The 27200-nt window shown below is 40.4% G+C and overlaps 1 protein-coding gene across 1 annotated transcript in view; it reads right to left on the bottom strand.

Moving 5' to 3' along the window:
* The window catches only part of LOC144523242 (transmembrane protein 266-like), a 41970-nt gene that overhangs the window by 9505 nt on the left and 5265 nt on the right, over nt 1–27200 (bottom strand). The window contains exons 2-6 of the mRNA XM_078258684.1: nt 24361–24552; nt 6034–6188; nt 3295–3368; nt 1846–1902; nt 1319–1457 (exon numbers count right to left, since the gene is read on the bottom strand). Coding sequence (XP_078114810.1) covers nt 1319–1457; nt 1846–1902; nt 3295–3368; nt 6034–6188; nt 24361–24552 — 617 coding nt within the window. The remainder of the gene's footprint in view (nt 1–1318; nt 1458–1845; nt 1903–3294; nt 3369–6033; nt 6189–24360; nt 24553–27200) is intronic.

Below are 27200 nucleotides of genomic sequence, written 5' to 3'. Positions count from 1 at the left end.
AACAAGGAAACCCAATCACTCACAAATATCAAACCCAACAGGTCGAGGTGTGCAGAAGGAAAATCACAAGTTTATTCCCTGAAAACCAACACTGCAGTTGCATGTTAAGAAGCAGGAAACATGGTCCTGCTGAACATGCTTTACCAGAGTAAATCAATGATGTTGAAAGCTTTATTCTATTGATTCCTGAGTTGATTAATCATGTCATTATGATGTGTCCCTTGTAGTTCAATACATGTGCTCATGTATGATTAAGATTCTAGACTAAAGCCATCCTGAAATCAACCAATACAGAAATGTCTATTTAGGACCTTAGAATTGTATATAAAAATAATTCTAAATTAATGAGAAACACAGTTTCCATTAAGACAATAAAAGAACCATCTGTTTATAATGTATCCATCATTGAGGCTGAAGAAGTACATTGGAATGGCAGGTAACTATTAAGTACAAATTTAAAGGAATAGTTTTACATTTTGGGAGGCATGCTTATTACCTTTTTCGAAGAGAGTTAGATGAGAAGATCAATACACACATAAGGCTACAGCTAGTAGCTTAGCTTAGCACAAAGACTGCAGCACAACCCCCTTGTTTTTGTACTTTTTTCTATGGATTAAACAAATGAGATATAACATGTTAATTTGTGAGCTGGTAGGTGCTAGTAGGCTGATTTTGTTACTATTGGACAGAGCTTCAAACTGTTTCCAGTGTTTGTACTCAACTAAGCAAACCAGCTGCTGGCTGTAGCTTCATCTAACTCCTCCAGAAAGCAAATAAGGGTATTTTCTTAAAATGTCAAACTATTGCTTTGAGGGGAAATATTAGGGACAACAGCCCTTTACTCATCCACTATCTCACTGGAGAAAAACGAATTGCACACTGAGTTCCTGTGTGGTTTGTGTGCAGCTGATCCTGTATGCAGTCAGAGGCCCGTGGTGAGGGTGACCTCTGAACAGATATCGAACCGGTCTGCATTAGCATTGGGGAGAACAACCACAATATTCATTACAGCCTCTCTGAATCTACTTAACCATCCCCTTACAATCAATACAAGTTAGAGTAGCAGAGTGGCAGCAATTTACTATGAGGGATGATCAATAGTTATATTGCTCTCAATAGTAAATAATTTGTATAATCATGAAGAGAATAGGGTCAGTTAGCTCTTTTCAGGCAAGCAGGTTTTTATGCATCTGTGTAATCCTTTTGAGTTAAGAAATATTGGGTATTTCCTTGAGTTGCTCCTCACAATTAATTGGTCTCACATACAGGCCTCTTAATAAGACTCATTTGCTGGACACAATGTTTTTGCCTGCCTCACCGTCAATTATCCTCTTGACCCTCCAGATGCGTAGAGTGATGATGAGGCTGATGGCATCCCAGGGGCTGCTGGGCCCATTGGCCACCGTGGAGGCCACCATGGGGGCCAGGGACAGCACGATGACAGCACCATCAAACACCTGAGAGGTCACACACACAAGTACACACAAAATTTAAATACGTGCAAATGTTGTTGTTTGTTTGTGTGTTTGTTTGTGTGTGTGTGTGTGTGTGTGTGTGTGTGTGTGTGTGTGTGTGTGTGTGTGTGTGTGTGTGTGTGTGGGTGTGGGTGTGTGTGCGTGTGTGTGTGTGGGTGTGTGTGGGTGTGTGTGTTTTCTATTTTCCAAGATGTTGAACTATTTCTACTACTAGTAGGCGTAAGCTCTGGGGAAAAAAGAAAACAATACATATACATATACATATATATATATATATATATAATATTGGAAATATTAAAAACATAATATTTGACAGTGACAAAAATGAAAAACTGGTCATCAAAATCTGCTAAAAAACACCAGCACAAACCTCAACTTTGTTCTCTATGTAGTCCCAGATCCCGAGCACTACAATTCTGAAGACAGTCTAAGACAGACAGAGAGAGATTAATGAAAGCATTAAAATAGATAAGGTGAGGGAGTATGCAGATACATATAAAAAGCTCTTGTGATATTCTTAGTCTTTTGAGATGTCATTACATCCAACACCCTTTGTCAACACTTGTGAACATAGACTAGAAACTGAGAAGAGGCCTGTGCGGAACAGTTTTATTCTTCAAATAAAAGAAGAGAATAATCACTATGCTAGAATGCTATATGTGCAGTAGACACCCTAAAAGTAGCCAGACATTTTAAATAATAACTGTGTTTGATTAGTGTAAAATATATTGCAGCTACCAAATAGGAAATTCATGCACACATACAATACATGAATACAATATAACTGATTTGCATTTGACACATGACAGAAACATCACAAAGAAGACAGAATACGCTCCTTTCAAAAGCATTTTATCTCTTTGATAAAGCTATTATATCTGTGGCTATAATGTATTTCCTGATCTTGATCATTGACCTGCAAAAGAACAATGCAACACTTGTAATCTAATCTAAAAAATGCTGTTGGTTGCGGGACCATTTGTTGAGCAGGGCCATTGATTTACACTCCAATTAGCACAGGGTGTCATGTACGACTGGTCCTGCTAATCCATCATCCAGGGCACATGTTTGACAACAGTGCTGGTGTCAAGTGAGAAGTGCAGGGACTCTGCCCACATGTTCGAATGCTGTTTTCTGATTGGTGCAGTGGGACCGGTTGGTTATATGCTACATCTATCTAACACCATTCCCAGATGACTCTTCTGTGATGTCAGTGGGCGAGGTGTTTGGATGGATCGTATCACTGTAACCCCATCCCCACTGCTCATTAAGCTCAGCTTTAATTATTGCTCTTTCAGGCTCACTGGTAATTAATGTTTGGGTTAGGGCATTGGGGCTGAGGCTGTCAGGGTAATTGGTTTGCACTGGAGTGGAGGCCTGTGGGCCAAATTCTCCATTTTGTTTTTGACAATTCTCGAGTGGTGATAACACATTATTTTTTCGAACAATGGCTCAAATTTTACTAAGGCTAATTACAATTATGGTTTACACAATACACATTTCACTGGTCATCCAGCCTCAAGGTATTTCTGAAGCTAAGGATGAATCCTGACTAGACGTTAGAATAGAGATGATAGAGGAAATTAAATGGCAGCCACGTACTCTAGTTCCCTTTGGCCTGTACCTGGTTTATATTGCTAGCATACAATCTACAGTTAAAGAAAGTTTAGTTTAGTTTAATTAAATTGTGAATATTTATATCATGCAAGAGACTGAGAGCAAGACGGTATAACAGAATGAGAACTATATGATTACTAGGATTTGTATTTCTGGTGGTACCATAAATAAAGTTCTATGGACAACAATATGTATGTCTTACCTCTGAAAAGAAGAGTGACAGGATGATAAGGCTGATCCAGTGTATAATGCTGGCAAATTGGAAAGCATTGGAAACTGTTGAGAGAAGAAACGTGGACAAAAGATAACCTGCAAAGTTCCAAAGAGGAGCACACAAGAGCCGATACAATGAAACAAGGTGTTCCTATATCTACGAGGTAAGCAAATGAAATTAGAATTTAAGTTTAGAAACCCTGCTGTTCATCAGCATTTCATGTCCATCCATGAATCCACAGTGCCAACCTGTATCTACCCATGTCCTATGCCACTAATTTCTCTGTGCGCTCACTCCCTCACTCTCCCGCCTTATTGCCCACTCCAGTGTTTGTCTTGCAGGAGTGGCAGCAGACAAAGCACTGGATTACAATAGATCAGAAGTGACTAGAGTCCTGCAGTCACCGCAGCGAGACTAAGGTATCATCAGAGCTAGATGCTGGCCAGTAATCAATGGGGACATGTGCCTGCTGCCATTGACAAGAGACTTGGTTCATTATCACCTTTCTCCATCACTCTCCATCACAATCATTTACCATCCAGCACCACCAGCTCCTCTGTAATTGGCAAGAATACACACACAGCAGTGATGGAAAGAGTGGACACAAAGTGCATTCACATTATGATGATTTCTTATAAGTAATGGATCTTCAGACATGAATCTTTGTAAACTGCCCTACTGTATGTACTGTAGTAAAATAGAATGAGGAACCAAATTCAAAGTCACACTTTGTGTGTGTAGATTATTTAAGTTTCTTATGGTTTAAGTCTACAGTATGTTACTGTCACAGTATTCAGTATACAGTCATATTTATGGACAGTTTAGGGCCCCTTATCCACCAGTATATACACACACCACTTTGTGTGTATATACTGTGTGCCAATAGTGGAAGAAGTACTACAGTAAGATGCTTTACCTAAATAACAGTATAGTATAGTCCAGTGGCACTAAACCTTGGGGTCAGGGACCTTGAACAGTTATTTGAATGAAACCATGTGAGACGTTTAGAGGGGAAATGTCTCTTTGGTGGAACTGCTAACGAGTCATAGACAACTGAAATGTGACAAGGGGCTCCAGCCAAAAAGGTTGGAAAGCACTGGTTTAATATTTAACTATATATTGTTTTATATAAAGTTATGGTATTTATATTTTATAGTTTTTATGTAAAAATATGAATCTGGAAAGTAATCAGTAACTGTAATTGTACAATGAATGTTGTAGAGTAGAAAGTACAATATTTTTCCTCTGAATTAAAAGTAGAAAGTAGCATAAAATAGTAGTAAAATACTGAAATATTAAAGTGCAAGTACCTCAAAGTTGTATTTAAGTACAACAGTTTTTTTAAACCAGGACCTTTTAACTGTGATGTGCTCTTCCTTATATGTCATCAGGGGTGGCTTTTGGCACGGGCAACCCGGGGCGGCATTTTATCATTAGTCATGGGGGGGGCGCCACGAGCACTTAAAAAAAAAAAAAAAATCCTCTGCTCCGCAAAGCTGTTTTCTATTATCTATCATTTCACTGTGTGGGGAATTGGCAAATTGGCGCCCACTGCAGCTGCAGGCGCCCTGCTTGCACCCCCCTACTTTCACAATGAAATGGACTAGTCCGTAACGGTGCGGGGCTCAGCGCGAAAGATAAACACACGGTGACAGGAGAACTCGGAAGTACACAGAGACGGAGCAAGACGAGTCTAAACCTTTCTTTTATGGTAATGGTATAAACGCGAAAATCAAACAAATACCCAAGCGGCTCAAATAAAAGAAAAAAGCGAAAACACATGTTTTTGGCAGTAGCAGGTCCTTCATCAGCTCCCGTGGCTGATGATAGTGGTGGTGGTGTCGGTGTCGGCGACAGTGGCATGCACAGTGAGGAGGAGACTCAGGAGGAGACAGAGATGAGGGAGTGAGGGTATAACCTGCGGTAAGCACAACTCCCCTTAAAACACTTTGCCCCTTGATAAAACTGAGCCAAAAACTGAGTGGTGGACAAAACACTACAACAATAAAAGACGTAGGCATGCTTTACTGTATGATTGCATTAGTAGCCTATATAAACGTTGCACATCATGCAAACTTTCTTAACGAGAATTGTAGCTTTTCTATCTGCTTAGGCAGACAAAAACTCATGATAGACCTCTTCAAATTAAAGCACAGGACTTCTTGAAATTCAATGTAGAACCGCCCCTGTATGTCATTATGTCGACCATAACAAGGTATAGCCTCTAAACCATGAGTGTAAGAATGTGCCAGTCTAGCTGTAATGATAAGAGTAATAACAATCTGAACCTGTCTGCAGGTACTGTAGGTCACGTTTATCAGTGTTTTATGCCCCCAACATCTCGTTCCAGGCAGCGCTGCCTGGAAGGCACTAGGATTAGGCAATGGTTAGGGTTAGGGTTAGGTGCCTTGAAGTCAACGGTCACAGCGCTGCCTGGAAGGAGACGTTGGGGGCTTAAAACACCATCGAGCGTAGGTCACAGTGCAGGAAAAGCACCAATGGAGTTAGTGAAGATTCAGTTAAATGGTCAAGGACACTGAAGCGTTTAACTCCCACTACTCCAGTGGAGCTGCTCCTGCGCGCTGCACTGGATGCCTCCCAGGTGTTTTATGAACGTCACACAGTGTATTGCTGGAGAAGAATATGCATGCTCAGCAAACCTCTCCCTCGATAAAAAATAAAGGTTAAAATAGGAGAAACAAATAAGTAGCCATGCACACTATTTACATTGTAGGAGTTTGGTGTCTATGAGCAGTTCCAAGGACAGGAAAAGCACCACCAGGATGACACAGGCCACCAGGATACAGTTGAAGCCAGCGCTGAGCAGACAGACCTGCCACAGGGCCACTCGGCGACCGCAGCAAGGCTTCAGCCAGTTGGACCTAAAGAGAGTAAACCACAAAAAAAGAGGTAGGGTTTTTTTTTTATAAGTAGATTTGAATCAGTATGGGTTATTCTATTGCATTTCTAGACTATACAATACCAACAAAATAAAAAGGCACTACATTTCATAAAAGTAAGCTAGGCTCAAACCCCTGATTAAAACAATTATTAATCTGTCATAGCCACAAATGGAATTATTTGAAGTCAATGTCTTTCCTTTAAACAAACGGTAACGCTTTACTTGAAGGTATCTACATAAGAGTGACATGACACAGTCATGAACACATGACACTGTCATGACACAGTCATGACACATGAACCCTAACCCTAACTCTAACCCTATCTCTAACCCTAACCATAACTTTTCATGACAAAAACCGAATAACACTTACTAAAAGAAGTGTTATGTCATAAACGTTTGACTTGTTTATAATGTTTATGACACGTTCATGACATCAGTGTCATGCCACTCTTATGTAGATACCTTCAAGTAAAGTGTAACCAAACAAACTATAACCAAGGCAAATAAATTGACTGAGAAGTGACACCTAAATAATGAATAATATTCCAGAACAGCATGTTTAAACTGACATTGTTGGCTATGGATGAACCTATGCTTGCATTGAGGCCGAGTGCAATGCTAAACAGTATTTTAATGGTTTGAGCTTGATATTTGAACTCCCTGACATGGCCAACAGAGGGTGGTAATTTACACTTATGAAAGGTGATGTCTGTTTAATCCAGGCAAACTTTGTTACTGATGGCCAGAGCGAGAGGAAGTGTGGTCAGAGACCGCATTGACAGAGAAGGGGACAGTGAAGCTCTGTGAACCAGTGACTTGACCAGCAGCTGTAGGTGTGACTGGAATATTGATGGACTCCTTTTTACATGGCAATGAAGTGAGTCACTGTAGAGGATGCTGCTTAGAGGGAACAATTTCACGTTCAGCAAAATCAGTAGCCCAAGACACAAGGGAAAGTGTGAGACATAAATAAATATTTAAATTAAATTCACATCTAGTTATAAGTCTGCCTTTAATATGTTGCAGAGAAAATGGTAGGAGAACATTTTTAAGACTTAAAAAACCCAAAGCTTGATTTTGCCAGGTACCTACTGTACTATGAGAATCCAGCATGTAGGTCATTAAAGTGTCTGGCAAGATGACTCAATGCTATTTTGAAATAGTGGCTAGTCTTACAGACCAGCTACTACAAGGGCTGACAGCAGGAGATGATAGAAACAATGCCTCTCACCAGCTCTCCAGCTGGAGTGGAAAGTTGGCTCTGCCCACTACCTTTCCCTTCTCCCCATGCACTGGCATGGAGGAGACAGACGTTGGCAGAGCATTTCTCTCCTCTGATCATGTCTTCATTATTTGGCATGGTGCTAATATGAGCTGCAACTGTGGCAAAATGGCTTCATTTTCACCGTGGCTTCAAAACTGATTATGCTGCACTCATTACAGAAGAATCTGGATATGTTATCTGTTTTATTACCAGTTATAGCCTATCAAACCACATCATGTTCTCACTTAAAAACTACAAATTAAACATCTATAGTTAATTCCAACAGTGCTGGAATGAAACAAATGATTCCCCAATACAAGTCCTACTTTTACCTACTGTTTGCTGTGTAACTGGGTCATCCCTGGTTTTGGGATGTACTAGAAAATTACTCTTTGAAATGACAGATTGTGTGCAATTTGGTCAAATATATCAATTTCCTTCTATATCAGATCATGTAAAAGTCCATACTGTACATAGATGATATTGAGATGGAGGAATACTTTGCTCCTAGTATAAGCACATGACTACAAAACAGGCCGAGAGCATTTACTGTAGTTGATTTAATTCTGTTGCGGAGCGATCCCCCCAGGGGAGACTTTTTTACGTGTCACCTCCTCATTTCTGACATATTAACTTCTGCTCAGTCAGTGGAAGAGGCTACACGTGTCTTTTTTTACTTCATGTGTGGCTCTTTGGCTATTTGATTAAGGAGAACTGTCGTATTTTCACACAACAGATCAACACTTAAAGTTGAATCTCTAACCAGTTTAGGGAATTTGTCAAAATTAGAACATTTTTCTAAAAGTTGCCTTATTTTCTCCTAAAGAGTAACACATTTATGTAGCAATAAGGGACCATGTGTTTAGCTGCTGTTGAGTTGATCATTCCACCCTCCCATTGGAAAGTATTTGTTCAAGGCTGGCATGGGCAGAGCCACAAGCCTGTAAACAATGCACAGCTAATCTAATAAAGGCGTAATCATGCTGATAGCAATCATCTTCTTGGCTTTGGGTGGGGTGGCACAAACGTGCAAGCTCCAGATGGTGTAGAATCTGCTCCACCTGAGTCTTGGCGAGACTCTGTGGATGCCAGGTATCATGCTGTACTGAGAACGAGCCTATATGCCAGCCTATATATATATACATATATAAATATATACAAAATCAGTGTATTCATATATATTAATATATATGCTAATACTGTGTATTAATAACCAAGACAAGACAAAAAACTAAAACTGTGGATCAGACTCCTTAGCATACTTTACCAACCAACCTTAACTCTTTGCAGCTGCATCCTGCCATGACATTTAACGAAAATGAACTTCTCAGTGTCACATATCCTCAAAATTCATTTGAACAATATATCTTCAGCACCAATTCTCATGCATCCCAGCCACACCCAACAGCATATGTCTCCATACTGCACTACAAGGAACTACCAATCAAGCAAACACAAGCTGTTACATTACATCCCTTCTCCCCCAAGGCATTTGTATGCCACACAAAAGAATCATCTGGTGAGATGTGAGGCAGTTGTGAAAACAAAAAGAAATTGTATTGTTCAACCAAAGAAAATCTGGCAATGAGAAATCGACAAAATAATCATTGTAAGAGCATTTCATACTAAATTAGACAAATGCAATAAACGGAAGACATCATTATTCACTGGGAGGCTTAAAACATTCATGTTTTTGATCATGGGACCATTAAACAAGAAACATAAAGTATTGTTTCTTTATTTAAACAGGAACTTAGTGAATGATGTCCTTCAGCTCTGCATTGCTCTCCACCCTCATGGTCCATGAGACTCTGGGTATTTGCACCAGTCAACCTCCAGTAATAACCTTCTCTTACCTTTCTGGATTTGTGCCTACTCCTAACAGCATACAGCAGAGTCTTGTTTAACTAACCTCTTTTTATCTGATTGTATGAAATTCTGTGAGAATAAGTAGGCAGTTTTGGGAGAAAAAAAAGAAAAAAAGAATGAAATCTGTGCATTTCAGTCATCCGAACATTTCACTGGTTCAAATAACCTCCATTTCCAGAGGTTATGGTTTAGCAAACTTCCACCATATGATTAAATAGTCCATCAAAGTGCATCGTATATCAAATAATTTCACGCTTCATTCAATGCTGCAGAGAAGCAAAATATAAGGGTACAGTCTCCTCAGGTTTTAAGAGCTTCATGTCATAGTGCAGCCAATCACAATAAACACCACTGAAGACAATACTTACACTTTTGTGGTAATTTTAGAATGTCCCTCCATACCACCAAACACATGGTAGGGCAATACACTAAGGGAAGTTCTCAAAGCATTTATTTTTTGGCTGGATTGCAGCAACTTCTTTGAGCCTCTGCTGGTTGCCATGGCAACCCCACGGTAACAACAAGATGTCAGGAAGTTACTTCTCCTTAATAGTCCAGCCCATTTATGTTTATAAGTGAGCCTTAGAGGTGCTGGTAGACAAATGTTTTTTTTTTTTTTACCTTTGGACAGAGTCAGGGTAGCTGTTTCCCTCTGTTTCTGGTCTGGTCTGGTCCTCTGCTAAGCTAAGCTAATGGGCAACTGTAATATCATATTTAGCAAAGAGTGGTATTGATCTTTTCATCTAAGTCTCAGCAAGAAAGTGAACAAGCGAACAAGCGTACAACTGACAAGCGTAACAAATCAGAAAGCAGCATGCTGGCCAAGAGCAAATCTATCACCTGAGGATATTATGAGTCAACAAAGCAATACACCTGTGTTACAATCTGCCCAGCAATTGATAACGTCTTTTTACAGGATAACTGCAACGCACAAGCCAAAGCATCACTCACACACTCACACACACACACACACACACACACACAGAGATAAATAAGGAATGGGATATCACAGGCAGTGCAAAGACTCAGCTTTGATACGTTAGACAAATAGGCTGAATCAGTGAATGTGTGTGTCCTTACTTCATGTCATGCCAAAACTAGCCCAGCCCAGAGGGGACACAGTCAGACACTGCTGGTGACACATGCAGTATATTAATGAGTCCTATTAAAGCAACAGAACAGTAGCAAATGTTGTTTCTCTGACCCGCTCAGCCCTGACGGCCTGACAGAACCACCTGGCCCAAGTCACTAGTAGACAAGCACATACAGTGGACAAGGTCACTTCCAAACTGGTAGCTTTAAACTCACTTTGGCTTCATGGTTTTCACAACCTAATATTGATTTGCATTTTAGTCAAATAAGACTTTTTTGACACAAACATGGAGTACAAAGGTCATTCTTCATTTGCTCTCTTTCCACATTTCTGTCTTTATCTCTTCTGTTTTCTCTCTTTCTTTGTCCACTCGTTCTTTCTCTACATCAGTGTGTGTTGAGCAGGTTGATATAGCTGTCACCGTTTCCCACTGCCAGTGAGATTGAGTGGAGCTGGACAGGGAAACAGAGGAGGGAGATTAAATCAGGGAAAGTAATCGATACCAGCATGTTGAGTGAGTCACCCAACACTGGGACTGTCAGACTCACAGCACCTGATGGTCTCATCAGATAAAGTACTCCCCTGCAGTGGAGGGGGTTATATATTGCTTAAACATTCATTCATCCTTTGTCCAATAGACAATAATAAAGAATAAGTCCTTTCACTCAAATAGTGTGTATACGTTCAATTTGAAGTTGTCCTCATTGGGAAATATTATGCTTTTACTTTTCTACTTTTCCCAATTTGTCCACGTTTTACTAGCAACTTCAAGAAAATAATGCACTGTGCATAGTTTCTTGACAGTATTACGATCAGTCCAGTACTTGTTTGGCTCTGAAAGGGTCAAATGTTGGTCATTTGATGCACATTTAAGATGAAAAATCTTCTACAATTATATTTTTATGTACACTAGTTGTACTAGTAATTATAGTTCCCTTATCTTATAAATTACCCCTAAAGTCCACAGAAACTGGAAAACATGTAAGCTTCACAAAGAAAAGCCCTTCAGCTGGCCAGCAAATTCAAACACAGCACCTTTCTTCCTAATTCATTCTTCAAGCTGTAGTGCACAGTTAATATAAAGATAATATCATAGAATTTGTAAAGGTTACTCCTGCACACTGTGTAAGTTGTGGAAATAATGTTTATTTTAGTTTAAATACTCCTAAGCACACCTGTACATGTACTTTCACTTTGGTTCAACAGAGTTGAGCATTTACCAAAAATGATACCCTGTAAAAGTTTGAAAACCACTTACAGTAACCATGGGCTTAGCAGCCAAAATTTGTTTATATAATATTGGGAGAAAGAACACCGTTTCTCGGCACAAAAGAACATATTCATTCCAAACTGACAATCAATCAAGGGTAATAAATTGCATGTAATAAATCATTTGAAAATATTAAAAAAATTTGTACCCACTACTTGTGAGTTTTTTCTTTGGCTTCTATTATTGGCTTATCACCTAGGGTGCCATTGGTGATGACTCACTATTCCTGGGATGGGAGGTGTGATTGTGAATGTATAAGTTCAGTGAGATCGTCTCAACACTTTTTATGTTGTGTTGCTGTGCAAGTAATGTGACCCTAGTGGATGGAAACTCATTTACACCCATACTGAGAGCACATAGGGAAAGAGAGAGAGAGAGAGAGAGAGAGAGAGAGAGAAAGCAAGATATTGCATTGTGTTCACTCAACTTCATTACATTCAGCACTTAATGGTTTAGGTTTAGTTAAGACTAAGAGTCTACAACCACACTAGCAGCTATGTGAGAATGATAATTAGCACTAAAGACAAGGCTGATGCTGATGAGCCTTTATCTTCTGGGAACCATGAATGTGTGTAGAAGATATTATGGCAATAGCTGTTGAGGAATTTCAGTCTGGTGGATCAATCAACAGAATTCCTAGTTAGAATTAACTTTATTTAAAGCTACATTGGGCAATTTCTGACCACTACCGGCCAGACAGTGACTCAAAAGCAAACATATATAACAATAAATCTTGGCATGCTAACTCAACTTATCAAGTTTTGTTACATAACTCACATATCAGCAGAAACAGAAAAGCATGGGATACTCAGGGCATATATCAATGTATTGTATGTAAGAAGAAAATATGTTATGTAGCAGCTTGTGCTTGCTTACTGCACTTCACGTTGACCTCACAGACTCCTTAAATTACTAAACAGAAACAAATTATTTCCTGCATACATGAGTAGTACAATCACAAAATACAAAAAAAAACATAATGAAGGTGGGTACAGATTATTGCCTTTCAGTTTCAGGCTTTTTTTTTACTGACTGGCAATAAACACACCATCTTTGTTTATTTGTATTATTGCCAAACCAGAACCTCCTACAGCTAGTGCTCCTATCAGCGGCTTCAAGGCACAAGGCCCAGAGTTGGTCCATGTCTAATCATTGTATATACAGCCAAACAACATGCTGTCAAGAAGTACTTCAGTGCTCATGGAATTTGTTTTAACAGGAAAGAAGAGAAGGGGCATATGCAAGAACACCCTCTTCTTTCTGAAGGAAAGATTTAAGAGTGTCCTTTTAAGCAAAATCCTAGTGTGCTGATGTCAAATTCAGTCTCACCCGACAAAGCAGACACCAGACAGGCAGCATCCTACCCTCCTCTGCAAACAGATGTGTCTCCAGCAAGCTACACATTTCAACAACCAATGCACACACTCACAAACACACACGTACACAATGCTTCAGTTCATGCTAAAGCAAGTGTGGAAATGGGGGAGTACCAACTAAGCATAAAATACATGCTGAGTTTCCCCGATGCTGTCAGATTGCAGGTAATTAATTTTACATTGGAAAGATTCCCCATTACCAATGCCTATGCACCATTGATCACAACACATCAGAGGCAAGCCCCAACACTCCTGCAGCACTTTAAGTGAAAACAGAACCAAAGGAATAAAAGACTGACCGTGGAGTCAAGATATAAATCTCTGAGTTACTGACTTCTGCTCAGAGATCGAGCAGCTTTTGTTTTTTTTAAACCTTTACTCCGGCTAAAGCTAAAAAGAAATATGACAAGTGGATTATTACTTTAGTATTCACCTTCTTACATCAACAGTATTGTTGGGCAAGCACATTATTTATTTAAATTGTTCATTTGTTTTCTGTTAAAATTTCTTTTTAGAAAGTCAATTAAATGACCAGAAAGAGATGCAAAAGACCAGAAAGACAAACAAAACTACCACAGAGACACAACTACACACGACTGCAAACAACGCAGCCACATCGCTTTGTGTCCCTTTCAGTCTGGGTGTCTTTTGCTATATATATATATATATATATATACACACAGTATTTACATACATACTAGAAAAAAAGTGATTTAGATTATATTTTTCACCTGCAGCTAGAGGCTTGAGTTTACTGTGAGCAGTTCCTCATAACACAATGAACAAGGGCAACTGGTGTTCAGCTTTTCCTCGCAGCCCTGTGGGAACGCTGGGGAAAGACTCATTTGTATGTTACAAGGGGACAGGAGGGTCAGTGTGTGTGTGTTTGTGTGTGAGTGCACGCATGGGTGTATTCTGTATTCTGTGCATGTATACCATATGTGTGCATTCATATGTGTACAGCCAATCAGAGGCAGCCTAGATCGGTAAACTGTTACTATAGACTGCAGTTAGTTATAGATCTCAGATGAAGTGACAGAAGTGAATTGATCGGAAAGAGAAGCCATTGTGAAGCTCATTTAAGATGCAGCAAACAAAACAAAACAGTATTTTGATTTAGTGAACGAGATAGACTAATGAGGCATGGTGCTTTCAAAACCAGAGGTTAAAATTCTCTTAAAGGTGCTGTAGGTAGGATAGCGAAGATCCAGGACTTGGCCAAAAAATTTGAACATCGACAACGTCTCAGTCCCTTCCCCCTTTCCGCTAAAGCCCAAAACATTCTCCTAAGCCCCTCCCCCCACAAGGGAGAATGAATGCGTGTGCATCAGCAGTGATTGACACGCAGTTAGACACGCCCCCCTGGCCCTGATTGGTGCATTTGAACAGGGAGCGGTGGATTTTTGCAAATCGCACTACAGGCTGTAGGTGGTGGCAGAGGAGCCAGATTTTTATTTTTAAATGACCCGCTTCATGTAGTTCTACTCGAACATAGGGTCAGTTTCAGCAAATATGACAGAAAGTTAGTTTTATAAGGCTTACCTACTGCACCTTTAAGTGAACAGAGCTAAATTAACATAGTCTGTTTAATAACAAGGTGTAAACAATGTTGGTGGATTATAAGTATAGTTATTATCATTTTTAGCTCATTTGAGCACCACAAATAAGAGGATGAAGAAAAACAGATCTACTTGCAACTCAATCAAGCTGGTCTTCACTAATAGGATTTTGCTCCAGCACTCGATCCCTCTCCCTTATTAGCTAGAAAAGCAATGTCACACTTCTCATGTCTGTGAATATTAACTTTAATATTTTTGTTGTTGTTGATTTGGGCATACAACTACCATATATATGTCTAAATATTGAACATAATGGCTAATGTACAGAGCAATTAATAATGGTGAAACTTAAAGCAACAATGCATAACTATTTCACCTTAAAAAAAACAGCTTCAAAATCATTTTGATGCTACACTGACTTGTAATAGGGAGAATAACGCCTGCTGTCATTCCCACTGCGCACCCAGAACGCCTGTTCTCGCACTATGTAACTTTGGCGAGCAGGGATGATCTCCCAGGAGAAGTGTGCAACGTTTTACGGCACTACCACTGATTTTGGTGAAACTGTATCATATTTTATGTAGAAAACATTTTCTGGTTTTATCTCTGATGTACTCCAGCTGCTCTGCCTCGACTCTGTGAGTTTCCTGATGGACAGAAAGCTTTACTTGTTGCTAAAGTAATGCTGATCAAACATGCTACATCATGCATGTTTGTAGCTAATGAGTGATAGTTTTTTTTTTTAAATAATTGTTTATCATTGTACAGGAGAGGATGCATATTTTCACTTACACAGTATGATAATTGTACATGTAATTTCAGTAGTCGATAATAAGCGATTAATAACTTACTCCTTGTTAAGAGATAATAGTAACGTTAGATATAAGAGCTGTGATGTTAATGTAAAATTTATTTGGGTTTATTTCAGAAACTACTACCAATATGTACAGCTTATGACTGCCTGTAATGTACCATCTTACAACGAAGTAAAGAACTCCACCAGGTGACTTGTGCTCTGCGTACAGGCCGGCAGCCATCCCTGTGGCAGAGGAATTAAGAAGCCTGGGAGATAACAAGGGAGGCCGGTCACTCCCCGGTTGCTGTCTCAGACAACTTCCTGTGCTCTCTAATTAAATCAGGCCAAATTGGCTCGACCAGGTAAGATCCTTCAGAGAATGCATTATTTCTTATTATTATTTATTTTTTTCCCCCTCCTTTTACAAAGTTGCAGCATTTAAAGTAAAAGAACAGTAAAGGGACCAACAGTAAATTGTTGCACAAATCTGTTTTGGTTTTGCTTACTGATAGAGATACAGTGTTAAAGGGATAGGGGGAAACTTGCAAATGGGCCAGTATAGCCTTAAGCTGGTGGGTGGCAGAGGGTAGGAGCACTTGTTTTTCCTCTTTCCCCCCCTTGCTCACTACAGATTTAGATGAACCATCTGGTGTTGGTACCTAACCCTGGACTCCTTGCACATTTGGAACAGCCGTATCAGCAACATATGCTTCTGTCTCTGCGTCTGGCAGCCACACACCCATCACTGGGATGGGAGGTGACATCATTCCACTGCTCAGGTATGCACTTGAAACAAAATTGGGGGAGGGTTGGGGTGATCTGGTGAGCTTGAATCTTAAGATATTTCTACACTGCAGGCTTTCATCCAGGTGACAGGTGTTAGCCCTTTTTCTCAGTCAACAATAAGCCCAGGTAGTTCCCCTTATCCCATTGGCATACATCATACTCTACACTGTGACCTTCTCTATACCTTTTTATGTGTGTATCTTACCACATTGGCAGCAATATATTTCCAGCCACTGAGCAGGTATTGCAGAAAATTGTGGCATTTCAGGTGCCTTGCTGAAAAGTAGTATTTTACATGATATTGGCTTTAGATAGAGTGATTGATTGGTCATCAGTGAATATTTAACTGCCAGTTTAAACCATAGATGCAAGCCACAGATGAGGTACAGGCCCTTCAAATCTCCCTCCCTGACATTCTTTGTTACACTCTGCATTTTTTCCCCAACAAAGTCACACACCAGCAGCAGCCTACACAGATACAAGCAGAAATGCACCAAAAGAACCCTTCAACCTAAAAAAGTGAGCAAACAAACAAAAGCAGCTTGGAGGAGAGTGGGCGGCTATGAAAGTGCTGAACACAAGCCCACGCCACCTTGGTCCTCCCAGCATTTTTCCTAGACAGGAAGATGGATGGGCCCAACTCTATTAATAACTACACTCCACTTACCATGATGCCAAAACTGCTAACACTGCAACTGCCCCCTGATGCTAGCTAGAAAAACCACCTCCCACAATGTCGCCCACGTCTCTCCTGATAGGAACACTGTGTTAGGCAACAATACTGTAAACGGGTGCTGGAAATCTTCAACCTTCACCCTCACCAAAGAACTGTGAACTGAGAGGCTCCTGAAGGCTCCTGAAGGTGCCGCACGTAGTGATGGTCAGTGTGATGAGCTGACAAGTGTGTGCAGTATGATTTACAGTGATAATGGCTGCTTCTTGGCATTTAGTTTAGTTACAGCGCAGATTGGTATTCAGTATGGGAAGGCATACTTTGTGTGAAATCAAGGACAGAAAAGGATGTAAAAAGATGAGACAGTGAGTGTAAAAAGAAAAGAGTAAGAAATGCAGGGAATAGGAGGAGAAGCAAGAGAAAAAAAACATGAGGAATAAAGAAATATGTAGAAAGGTGGTGAAAGAGAGAAAGAAGAGCCTATCTAAATGTGCAGAAGCATCAATGAAGGAACACTATTGTTCATAATGAGATGTGACAGTGCAGTATAAACTGGAATATGAAGTGAACCATGATTACAGAGGATTAGATTAACAACCACTATGTAGTGCAGTGAGAAAGCTTTTCAGGCCTGGCATTGTTCTTCACCCCTCTCTCTCTCTCCATGTATAAATACTCTATGTGCTGTGTTTCTGTTCATGCATGCATAAATATGTGTGATAGAGGAGGGTTTGTGTGTGAGTGACTGCTTTGCCGTCATGTGAAGTGAGGGCAGCGCACTATACAAGAGATAGCAGTAAGGTCAGCTCCACCTTCACAATGCTACAGGCTATGATATGCAAACATGGCTGACAGTAGGTGCTTCATCACACAGTGGCAGCTTGACACAGGAGCCTTTTCTCTTGATTAATCCCCTCCGCTTGCTTCCTGCTACAAAACATGCTGCAACCATACAGTAGACAAACCATAATAACACAAAGCTGTGTTCGTTCAACATGGGTGGTGATGTTGCAGTGGATATGACACATGCCTTTGGTGTGGGAGATATGGGTTCAGTTCCCACTGTGATACATCAACCAATGTGTCCCTGAGCAAGACACTTAACCCATAGTTGCTCCAGAGGCGTGCGGCCTCTGACATATGTAGCAACTGTAAGTCTCTTTGGATAAAAGCATCAGCTAAATGACATGTAATGTAATCTTATCTGTAAACCTGAGAGAAACAACACAGCCTGAAGTTTGTCTCTTACGCCCAACATGGAAATGTGTGATTTTCTTTTTCTTCCTGCAGTTTCATTGTCAGGGACTCGGCAACGAAACTGATTAGTTCAATAACTTTGAAATACACTACACGCTGGTGCATTCATTTGGATGTAAACATTTAAAACAGTACAACAAAAGAGATATCTGTTTAGATTGCATATTTTTCATTTACACCCACTTTCTTTCTGGAATGAGTAGATGAGAAAAGTTTTGCTGACACTGAGACATTCCCAAACTGCCAGAGAGAATAACTACCACACCTCACCCAATGAGTCATCCCCATGTTGATGAAACACCTCTACCGTGGTTGTGACATTTTCACTTTCAGGAACGTGCGCTCTCTTTTTGCCAAACATCACTACAGAGCATTCCTTAACATTTCCCATGCACAGCTTTCTTCATGACGCTCCTTCACTATCTCAGGAAGCCAATGAGCCAGGTAATGCAAGCTGGGAGGAGTGGGGTTGAGGTGTGGCGGTGGTGGTGGGGCAATCCACTTTCCCAGGTAGAGTCAGTGGAGCAGCTAACAGATTTTTCTCCCACATATATTTTCATTTTGATGTCTGTGGATTGCTGTCCCACTGCTGCTGTCTTGCATTCCTTAAACTTCACTTCATCATTCCACACACCCATAAAAAAAGGTTCATTTCCCTAAGGTGAGTTCAGCAATCGGTCTCTCTGCTAGATGCACTCTAGCTTTTTTCTATCTGCATTCTGAAAGCAAACACAGAAATGGGCCTGGTGATGCTTACATACTATCATGACCCAACAAAGTCAAATCACAGGTACCAAATGTCAAAGCGCTGATTTAAGAAAGCCGTGCACTGCTGCAAGAGACCGGCGTTAAACATGATGATGGTGCACGGGCATGGTGCTTGTGAATGTCATTTAAGGAGGCTAATGGCCGCTGTCTGTTTGAGAGGTAGATCGATGTGGTAATGAGGAGACGGAGGCACGGGCGTAATCACCAAAAGCCCAGTGGTGCTGAAATCCACAGAATAAAATAGAATTGGGTCCTGGAGGGCGTTAGACTGACTGACACATTCAGTGAGGCGCTCTCTCGCTACATCTCACTGATTCTAATGACGTGGCCTTAATGTCAGAGGAGGCCTCTTTTCTTCACACGTCCTCAGTTTTTCAGTGCTGATTCTCATTGCTTCTCTGTATTCTGTCTAAAAATCTCACAGGTTGGCAAAAACACCTGATGTGATGCAAGACCCATAAACAACTTAATATTTCACCTCTATTATCACAAAGCAAGAGATACAGTATAAGTGATTAATGTGAGAGATTAGTATAGCGTTTTAAGGTATCCTGGAGATGTAACACACACATTACTGGAGCTCATGCCTGGAGCATTTAAATGGAATTTCATTAAAACTAAATGAAAGAATGATGACTTTTACAACTCCCACTGGCAGCATTTTTACAGGCAGACATTTTGCACTAATGACTTGAATATGAAATAGTGACCCCATCACACTAAGCACAGTTTCAGTAAATTGGGCTCCCTGGTAAAATAACCTTCACCGCATTGGCTGGTAAATCTGTTGTTAGAGCTTCTGACAGCAGGGGTTCTTACAGTTTTTTAGCCTCGGGACCAGAAGGAAGAACTTAAATCTCTTGCCCCCGGACCCAAGCTCATTTGAACATATTGGTAGTCTCGTTTTGTGATTACTCAACAACAGCAGGTTCGTGACCCAGTTATTGGCCAATTCTAAGCTTAAGCAGCCTTACAGGTATTTCACAAGTTGACCTACAATAGCAAATGCTGCATGCATAATTCATCACTGTATGTTTCCTAACAACACCAGCCCAAGACAGCGAGGACAATCACAGTAAACATACGCACGTCTATCCATTATGCATATGGGTGGAAATACATGCTATCACTGACCCTAATATGAAATAGGACACATAATGGCTGTACTGGCTCTGATACAAGCACAGTGTGAGTGTCGGCACCGCCTACTGTTGACGTTGCGTCTGTGAATTCCATCTGTTTCTGACCATGACTGGCTAACTGACGGGAACCAATGGAGTGAGACCTGATTTGGTGCCAAACGGAGTACTTGGATGAGGTAGTGTGTATGGATTTGGCGTGTGTTGGGTCCTGTACTACAGCTTATGGTGTTTATGTGCATCCTATTGAGAGCTTGAGCTAAGAGCCAGGTTTGAGTCAGAGTTGCTGGACAGAATAGAAAGACTGGACAGTGAGCAGGTTTTGCACAGGGGAAAAAAAATCTGTTAATGTTGTGACTAATCAAAAGGACAGCTGTGATGTGACCTCATATCCATATGCTCTGTACCAGCATTTCACACAATCGTGTTATAGCGGAAAAAGCAAAGGGCCACGCCCACGATCAGCAGGTCAGACATTTAGCATGCCTTTGACTAAAATGGCGTTACAGTATTTTCTCTTTTTTATCCATATAATTCATTTTTATTGCTTTCTTTCTTGAACTGGACGTTTACAGGACCTTGGTGCAGTGAAGGCTAACATCAGAAATCCAAACAGAATTTCCAGCAAGAGGAAAAATAAAAAGTGAGAGCCAAGTAATGATGTTTGGTTAAATACAAATAATAGAAAACACACTTACAAATGAGTCAAGAACAGTCTGTGGCAATGTGTAAGTGAATGACTTCATACATACTACAACATTAATGACATCAAACAACTGGAAGTGTTGTAGTACAACCTAAACAGCCTGCTTTTGATCACCCATGTGAGACCCAATAAAATAATTCAACGTGACAGCACGTATAGTTAGACTGTACAAAAGACTTAAGAGTGTGATATTATCGGCTCTGCGCTGCAAAATGTCACTTGCAATAAAGGCCCATATTGTCAGCAGGCAGGGGGAGGAGGGGGGATATTTAGTCTAAAATGATGAATTGATCTCAGTTAAGTTATGGACGCTGGAGAACCCAGAGGTTGTCACTTAATGATTAATGGACGTAATACTGAGCAACAGGGACAGCAAGTCAAGGACTTTGGGAGGGAGACTTAATACATGATGGATGATAATCATGCATACTACATACAGTATAAGGCATTTAAGCAAATGTGATGGGGCATGTGTGCGTATGCATGCGTGCACAAACAAGGGCTTTTGGGTAAAAACTATAAATAAAAAATATCCTACCATGCTGACATATTGTATCACTAGCAACTACGATAATATGTTGAGCAAAAGGTTGACAGTCTATTCTAGTCAGTATATTCGGATATGTTTAGCTTTCTTGATAAACAGTCTGACAAACTGAATTATAGTAGCATAAGCGTGATGTGGAATCGTAGCTAAAATGTGCAATGTGTCTTTCAAACTTCACATCACAAGTTTGTAACACAGACTTTCTGTTAAAAAAAATATTTAGTATCCAAGCTATGGTGGCCCTGACGTGCAAATCACACAACACAACACCAAATGGCCACACAGCAATACACCACAACACGACAGCAAATCGCCAATATTTCTTCAGTATGTTTTCAGTGCAGATTTGCTATACATCATATAATATCACACTGCTGACAATGGGAAGATCAGTAAAGTTTGCTTTGCATCAATCAGGTCTTCAAGACACTAGAGCTGTATGTTTAGATAGGACCAGTAAGATTGAGTGGCTTATCACTGCTGTGACTGGCTTTTAAGTCTGATGTTTTGGCCAATGTAATCACCTCAGGGTGAAGCTGACCAGCTCTGAATACTAATTGGTTTCAGCAACCTTTTTTACTCTGAATCATTTTTCACATTATGCATGTAAGTACTTACCCCCAACAACTCTCCTTGACATAAGTGTATACCATTTTTCCACAAAATTCAACACACATTTTAATTTGTGTGACATTTTGAATCAGGTGATGCTACAGTTATTATGCATTTTAAATTAATTTGCATTTCACCTTGTCTAAGGTTTTTTAAGATTAATGCCAGAATGCAGGTGTAAGAGTAATGTCACAATACTCTTTTACTTTAACTCTATTTTATACTTTTTTTTAAATATACAAACAAAATGGTAAGGTTAATTTGAGCGGATCTCTCTCTCTCTCTCTCTCTCTCTCTAGAATTTAACTGTAACATGTGTAAAAAGGAAAAACCCCTGGCAGCTGCTAGAATCAAGAGCAGAAAAGGAATGACTGCAGCAAACAAAATGCATACAAACAAAAAAACACTTCTTCACTCACATCTGTTGTGGTTTGTAACAGGTTGACTGAGAAACTGACTGAAAAACACAAACTCTGCCAATCATCCCACTTCACGATATTTGTTTAAATCACATCATTCATTTTTTTGTAGAGAAGGGTATTCTGATATGGTAATATCACTGGCATGTGCACCAACTTTATGATGTGCATTGAGAAGAGGTTGTTTTAAAAGGCAGGCTAGCTATTCATTTGTTGCTGATGGAGAACAATTTGAAGCTATTATAGAAGACATTTTTAGTAGTTTGTATACACTCTGATGTTAAATCAGTAATAACATAAGAAATAGAAAATGGGGGATCATCTGAAGCCAGCAGAGAAGTGAAGGGGTGCTATAGAGGTAAAAATCCAACCAGTTACCAATATCAGGTCAGTTTTTCTAACAAACAACATGATAAGGTATAAATACACTGACTGTGAGTGTGTTTTTGCAACTTCCAACTGATTTTAGAAAAGTCCCCTACAGTAGAAAACAGTACCACCAGTGTGTCACTCACACCTCGCTGTTGCCAAAATGTTCACAGAAGCAAATTGTTGTCAGTGCGAATTAACCCAAAAAGCAGTTTGAAACCCAAAAATGATCATGTCTGTCACTCACACTTCAAATGATATTAAAAATAGGGCTGTCAGCGTTAACGCGATTAAGGGCCGACGCGATGTGAAAAAAATTTTTTTAATCACATTAATTGCATGCCGGCATTTATTAATTTATTTTACACTTCACTCGGCTTTGCGTCGTGCCTAACAGACTACTATTTTGACCCTTTGCAGCACCGTTACTTATCATCAAGCTGCCACTTCCTCGTAACACATCCTGCTGCTGCAGGCATGATGGAGAAAGACAGCAGCAATGAAATCCTAAATGGCGCTTTTTATTTTCCAAAACTCCCGGACAGCTCGTAGACAAGTCGAAAGCCATATGCACATTGTGTAAAGCCAAATTAAAATATCACCGAAGCACGTCCAGCTTGCGCTACCACCTACGGAGCTAAGCATAGTAGTACAGTTAACGTGATGCAGATCACCGGCCCTCGGAGGGCGGGGGAGAGATGAATGTTCGGAAATAAGGGGTTGCTGTGGCCCGCCGTACAGGTTAGTTTGACCAGCGGGCAGCAGCGGTGGCCAGAGCGGGCAGCAGCGGTGGCCGGAGCGAGCAGTAGCAGCTGCAGCGGCCGGAGCGAGCAGCTGCAGCGGCCGTAGCAGGCAGCGGGCAGCGGCCGGAGCGGGCGATCACGGGTTGACATCCTCAGCGGTGAAACGCGAACGGGGGCTGGAGTATAACCTAGCTAGGTGGAAAGCTAACGCTAGCCGGCCACCTGTTCCATCAATCCTGCTTGCAAGTGTCCGCTCATTAGACAAAAACTGGACTACATCCAACTTCAACGAAACTCCCAACGCGAGTTCAGAGACTGCTGTGTTTTTGTTGTTGTGGAAACAACAGTGTACCGGACTATCCAGCCTGTTTCTCTGTCGCCGGGTAAGAGTGGAGATGGGCTGTGTTAACACGGACTTGTGCAGAAATGATTAACCGGTGATCACTGGACGTCAGTGAGTAATCAACATTATTTAAAAGTTACTAAACACTATATTGACTCTAGTAAGGATAGGGATTTTTAGTTTTTTAGTTAGGTACTTGGAGGAATTGTGCAATAATGACAGATTCACACATTTTTCTTTTGTTTACAGTAAATAAATAATTACAAATCTTAAAATCAAGTTCATAAAGTAACTTTCTTTGCATTCATTTGATTCCCAATCAAGATACACTGGTAAAAATTGCTTTCAATTGTTAATATGTACTTAAAAACTGTTCTGAAATGCAAAATAATAGAATTTTAATCATGTGATAAAATATGTGATTAATCGCAATTAGCTATAGAACTTCAGCGATTAATCGCAATAAAAAAAAAATAATCGTTTGACAGCCCTAATTCAAAACAAATAAACCAAATGTATCTATCATATCGAACAATGCTCACAACAGTAGCTTCACTCACCCTTCTCGGTTTTCATCTTCATCTGCGTTGGAGAGGAGCTGCGAGCCAGCCAGCGAGAGGTCAAGAGCTGCAAGGGGCAGATCTCTGTAGCCAAAACTCACCAGCTGCACTGGAGGAGCCAAGTACTGGTTCTCATCCTCCAATGGCTGGGAGATGATCTCCAAGTCCGATACACCGGCCTGCTCCACTTGCCTAGTTACATGCCAACACCAGCAACAGAAAAACAAAAGACACACACATGCAAGCACAAGCAGGAGACAGAATAAAAGCATACATTACTTTAAAAAAAAAAAAAAAACACACAGACACATTTCTGAGATGTGAGCAGAACTATTCAATCACACCAGTAAAATTAATATAGAATTGATGCTAGACTGGAAACATTTAGGGGGTGGATGCCATGTCAGAAAGAAAAATGCTAGATTAGTGTCATTCTCTGGTGTCCTTGAAGAAGCCATCTTTTTTTCAGGTAAACACTTAAATACTTTAAAAAACACAGTGAAATGGCATTAATCAATTACCATAAAAGTAGCAGATATAGCCTAGATATCAGAGCTGAAGAAAAAGGACAGCGTTTTGTTATGCATACATATGAGCACAAAAGCAGTGCAGATAAAAAAAACATTTTTTTCAGCCCAGCAACTTCACTAAGAACACATTCTTATTAACAATGATGGCCTCGGGGAGTAAATGCAGGGTCAGAGAGGGTTACACTCCAACACCCACTCAGCACTAGGGAGCAACTGAGCACTCACACAATCCTCCACTGTTGAGGACCAGAGGAGCTGCAGGTACAGTGCCTTGCTCTAAGACAGTGATTACTGGGAGAGTGTGTGTTGCTGTGACCGTCCAGATTTTCTTAAGTAGTCTGAAAACTTGAACCACTGTCATTCAATAGTAAACAAGCCGTATTCACACAACACATACAAAAAGAAGAATGTGACAGCATTGAGACAATGTTGTAATGATAACAGATTATTGAAGTAAACAACTCTAAAGATCACTGTTAGATTTCTTTTTACAATGTTTCTATTATGCTCATCATTTTTTTATTCTTTAAATGCCACACCAGTATTAGGCTATTTGAAATGTGTAATGTTAATGAGTAATGTTATCTCTCCAAGTTATGCTACTACACAACTAAGCTAATTAAGCTACTTGGTTGTGGCAGGTCATCCTCAGCTACAGTGATGTTAGCTAGCAAGCTAAAGTTTTCCAGCTTTATTACACAACATTGTTTAATACTTGATTCTGATTGGTCAATCATGGCATTGTACAGTCCGTTATTTCTGTATAACAGACCGTTGCCATGGATGGAGAACTTATCAAAGACTCTGGAGGACCACTTTAAATCAATAAAATCGTTTTTGAATCAACATTTGTGCTCATACGGAGCTTATACATGTACTGCTAATCAGCGGATCACATACGGAGAGAGAGGGTGGAGAAAACGGGGATCGCTAACAGCGCTAATGGCAATGGTGCAAGCAGAGCATTAGTCAGGTCCATAGTTAGCTTACTCACTGGGCTTCCGCCCATGCTTCCCACCGGAGAGTTGTGCTCATCAGCGGTAAAGTTAACCGTCCCGACTGGGACGCAGCCGTTATCAGCAGGTAACCTCAATTCTACATTATCCTCCACATAAAGTAGAGTAGTTCGATTATAATAGCAGAAACTCTTTCACATAATTAAAGTAAATGATTTTGAAAACAAATTTCAATTTAGTGATACCCATTTGTCTGAGGTAAAACATATAGATAACATGTACATGGATCAAATGTTATACAGTAAATGACAGGTTGGATGTTAATTTAATAAATATACCAACATTCCTCCGTGTTCATACCAGCAAACCTACACCCTACACCCTTATCCACCTAGAGTCTTTATCTAAACACATGAAGGCTGCTCAGTTGTGGGCCAGCAGCATATAACCCAGAGTGCCCACAAGCCCCAGTTGTGTAAAAGCTGGGCCATCTCAGTAGAGCGTAGAGGTGGAAACAAATGCTGAGTGCAGCTGCAACTGACTGTGTGTGCCCTGTGGTGTATATTTTTAGACCAGAGCAGATGCTGGTGTAACATGTCTGCTATGACGTCATCGCCTCTCCTTTTGTCAGCTGAGTGGATCCCCACCAACGTCAAAGGAAGTCAGGAAAAGGGTGAATGGGGAGGGGAAACTGGAGGAGGACTGGGAGAAAATGGGATTGGATATCAGTGCTTGCAAGTACAGGGGTGGGCAATAAAGAAAGAAAGGAGCTATGAACAATAAAAGAAGAGAAGATGGATAAAAAAAAAGAAATGGACCTGAAAGACGAAAGGAAAGCAGAAAGAGGTGCAAGGGAAAGACAAGGGGGGGAAGAGGAGCACAAAGGTTCAGGAGGAGGACTGACAGTGAAACGAGAAGGTCATACATAGAGAGTGAAGAAAAACAAAGGTAAATAGGGAGAAAATGGTAAGGGGAGAGAGAAAGGAAAGAAAGTTGACTACAGATAGACATAGTGAAAAAGAGAGTGGAAATGTAGGGGTGATAAGACTTGATAAAAAGGAAAACGAGGTGGTAAAAGAGCGGAGAAGGTGCCTCCATTTTCTCACAGATATATCAAAATCTAAAGTTAACTTTTAAGCATGATAGGTCTCTCTATTTATCTCATGTCTCATTCTCATAAAACTCAAAGAAAAACTGAAGTGATTATATAAATGGTTGTGTGCAGAGAGAACAACAAAGGGTATATTCAGCAGCCATTTGCCATACATGTATAAATTTTTTCCATTTCGCGTTTCTGAGTTATTTTTCTTCCTCCTCCTACAGTCATCTTCAGATGGCCATGACAAACAACACT

Source organism: Sander vitreus, chromosome 1 (assembly GCF_031162955.1).
Source record: "Sander vitreus isolate 19-12246 chromosome 1, sanVit1, whole genome shotgun sequence".
NCBI lineage: Eukaryota > Metazoa > Chordata > Actinopteri > Perciformes > Percidae > Sander > Sander vitreus.
The sequence above is the reverse complement of the archived record's forward strand: the minus strand, read 5'-3'. Positions and strand labels throughout refer to the sequence as shown.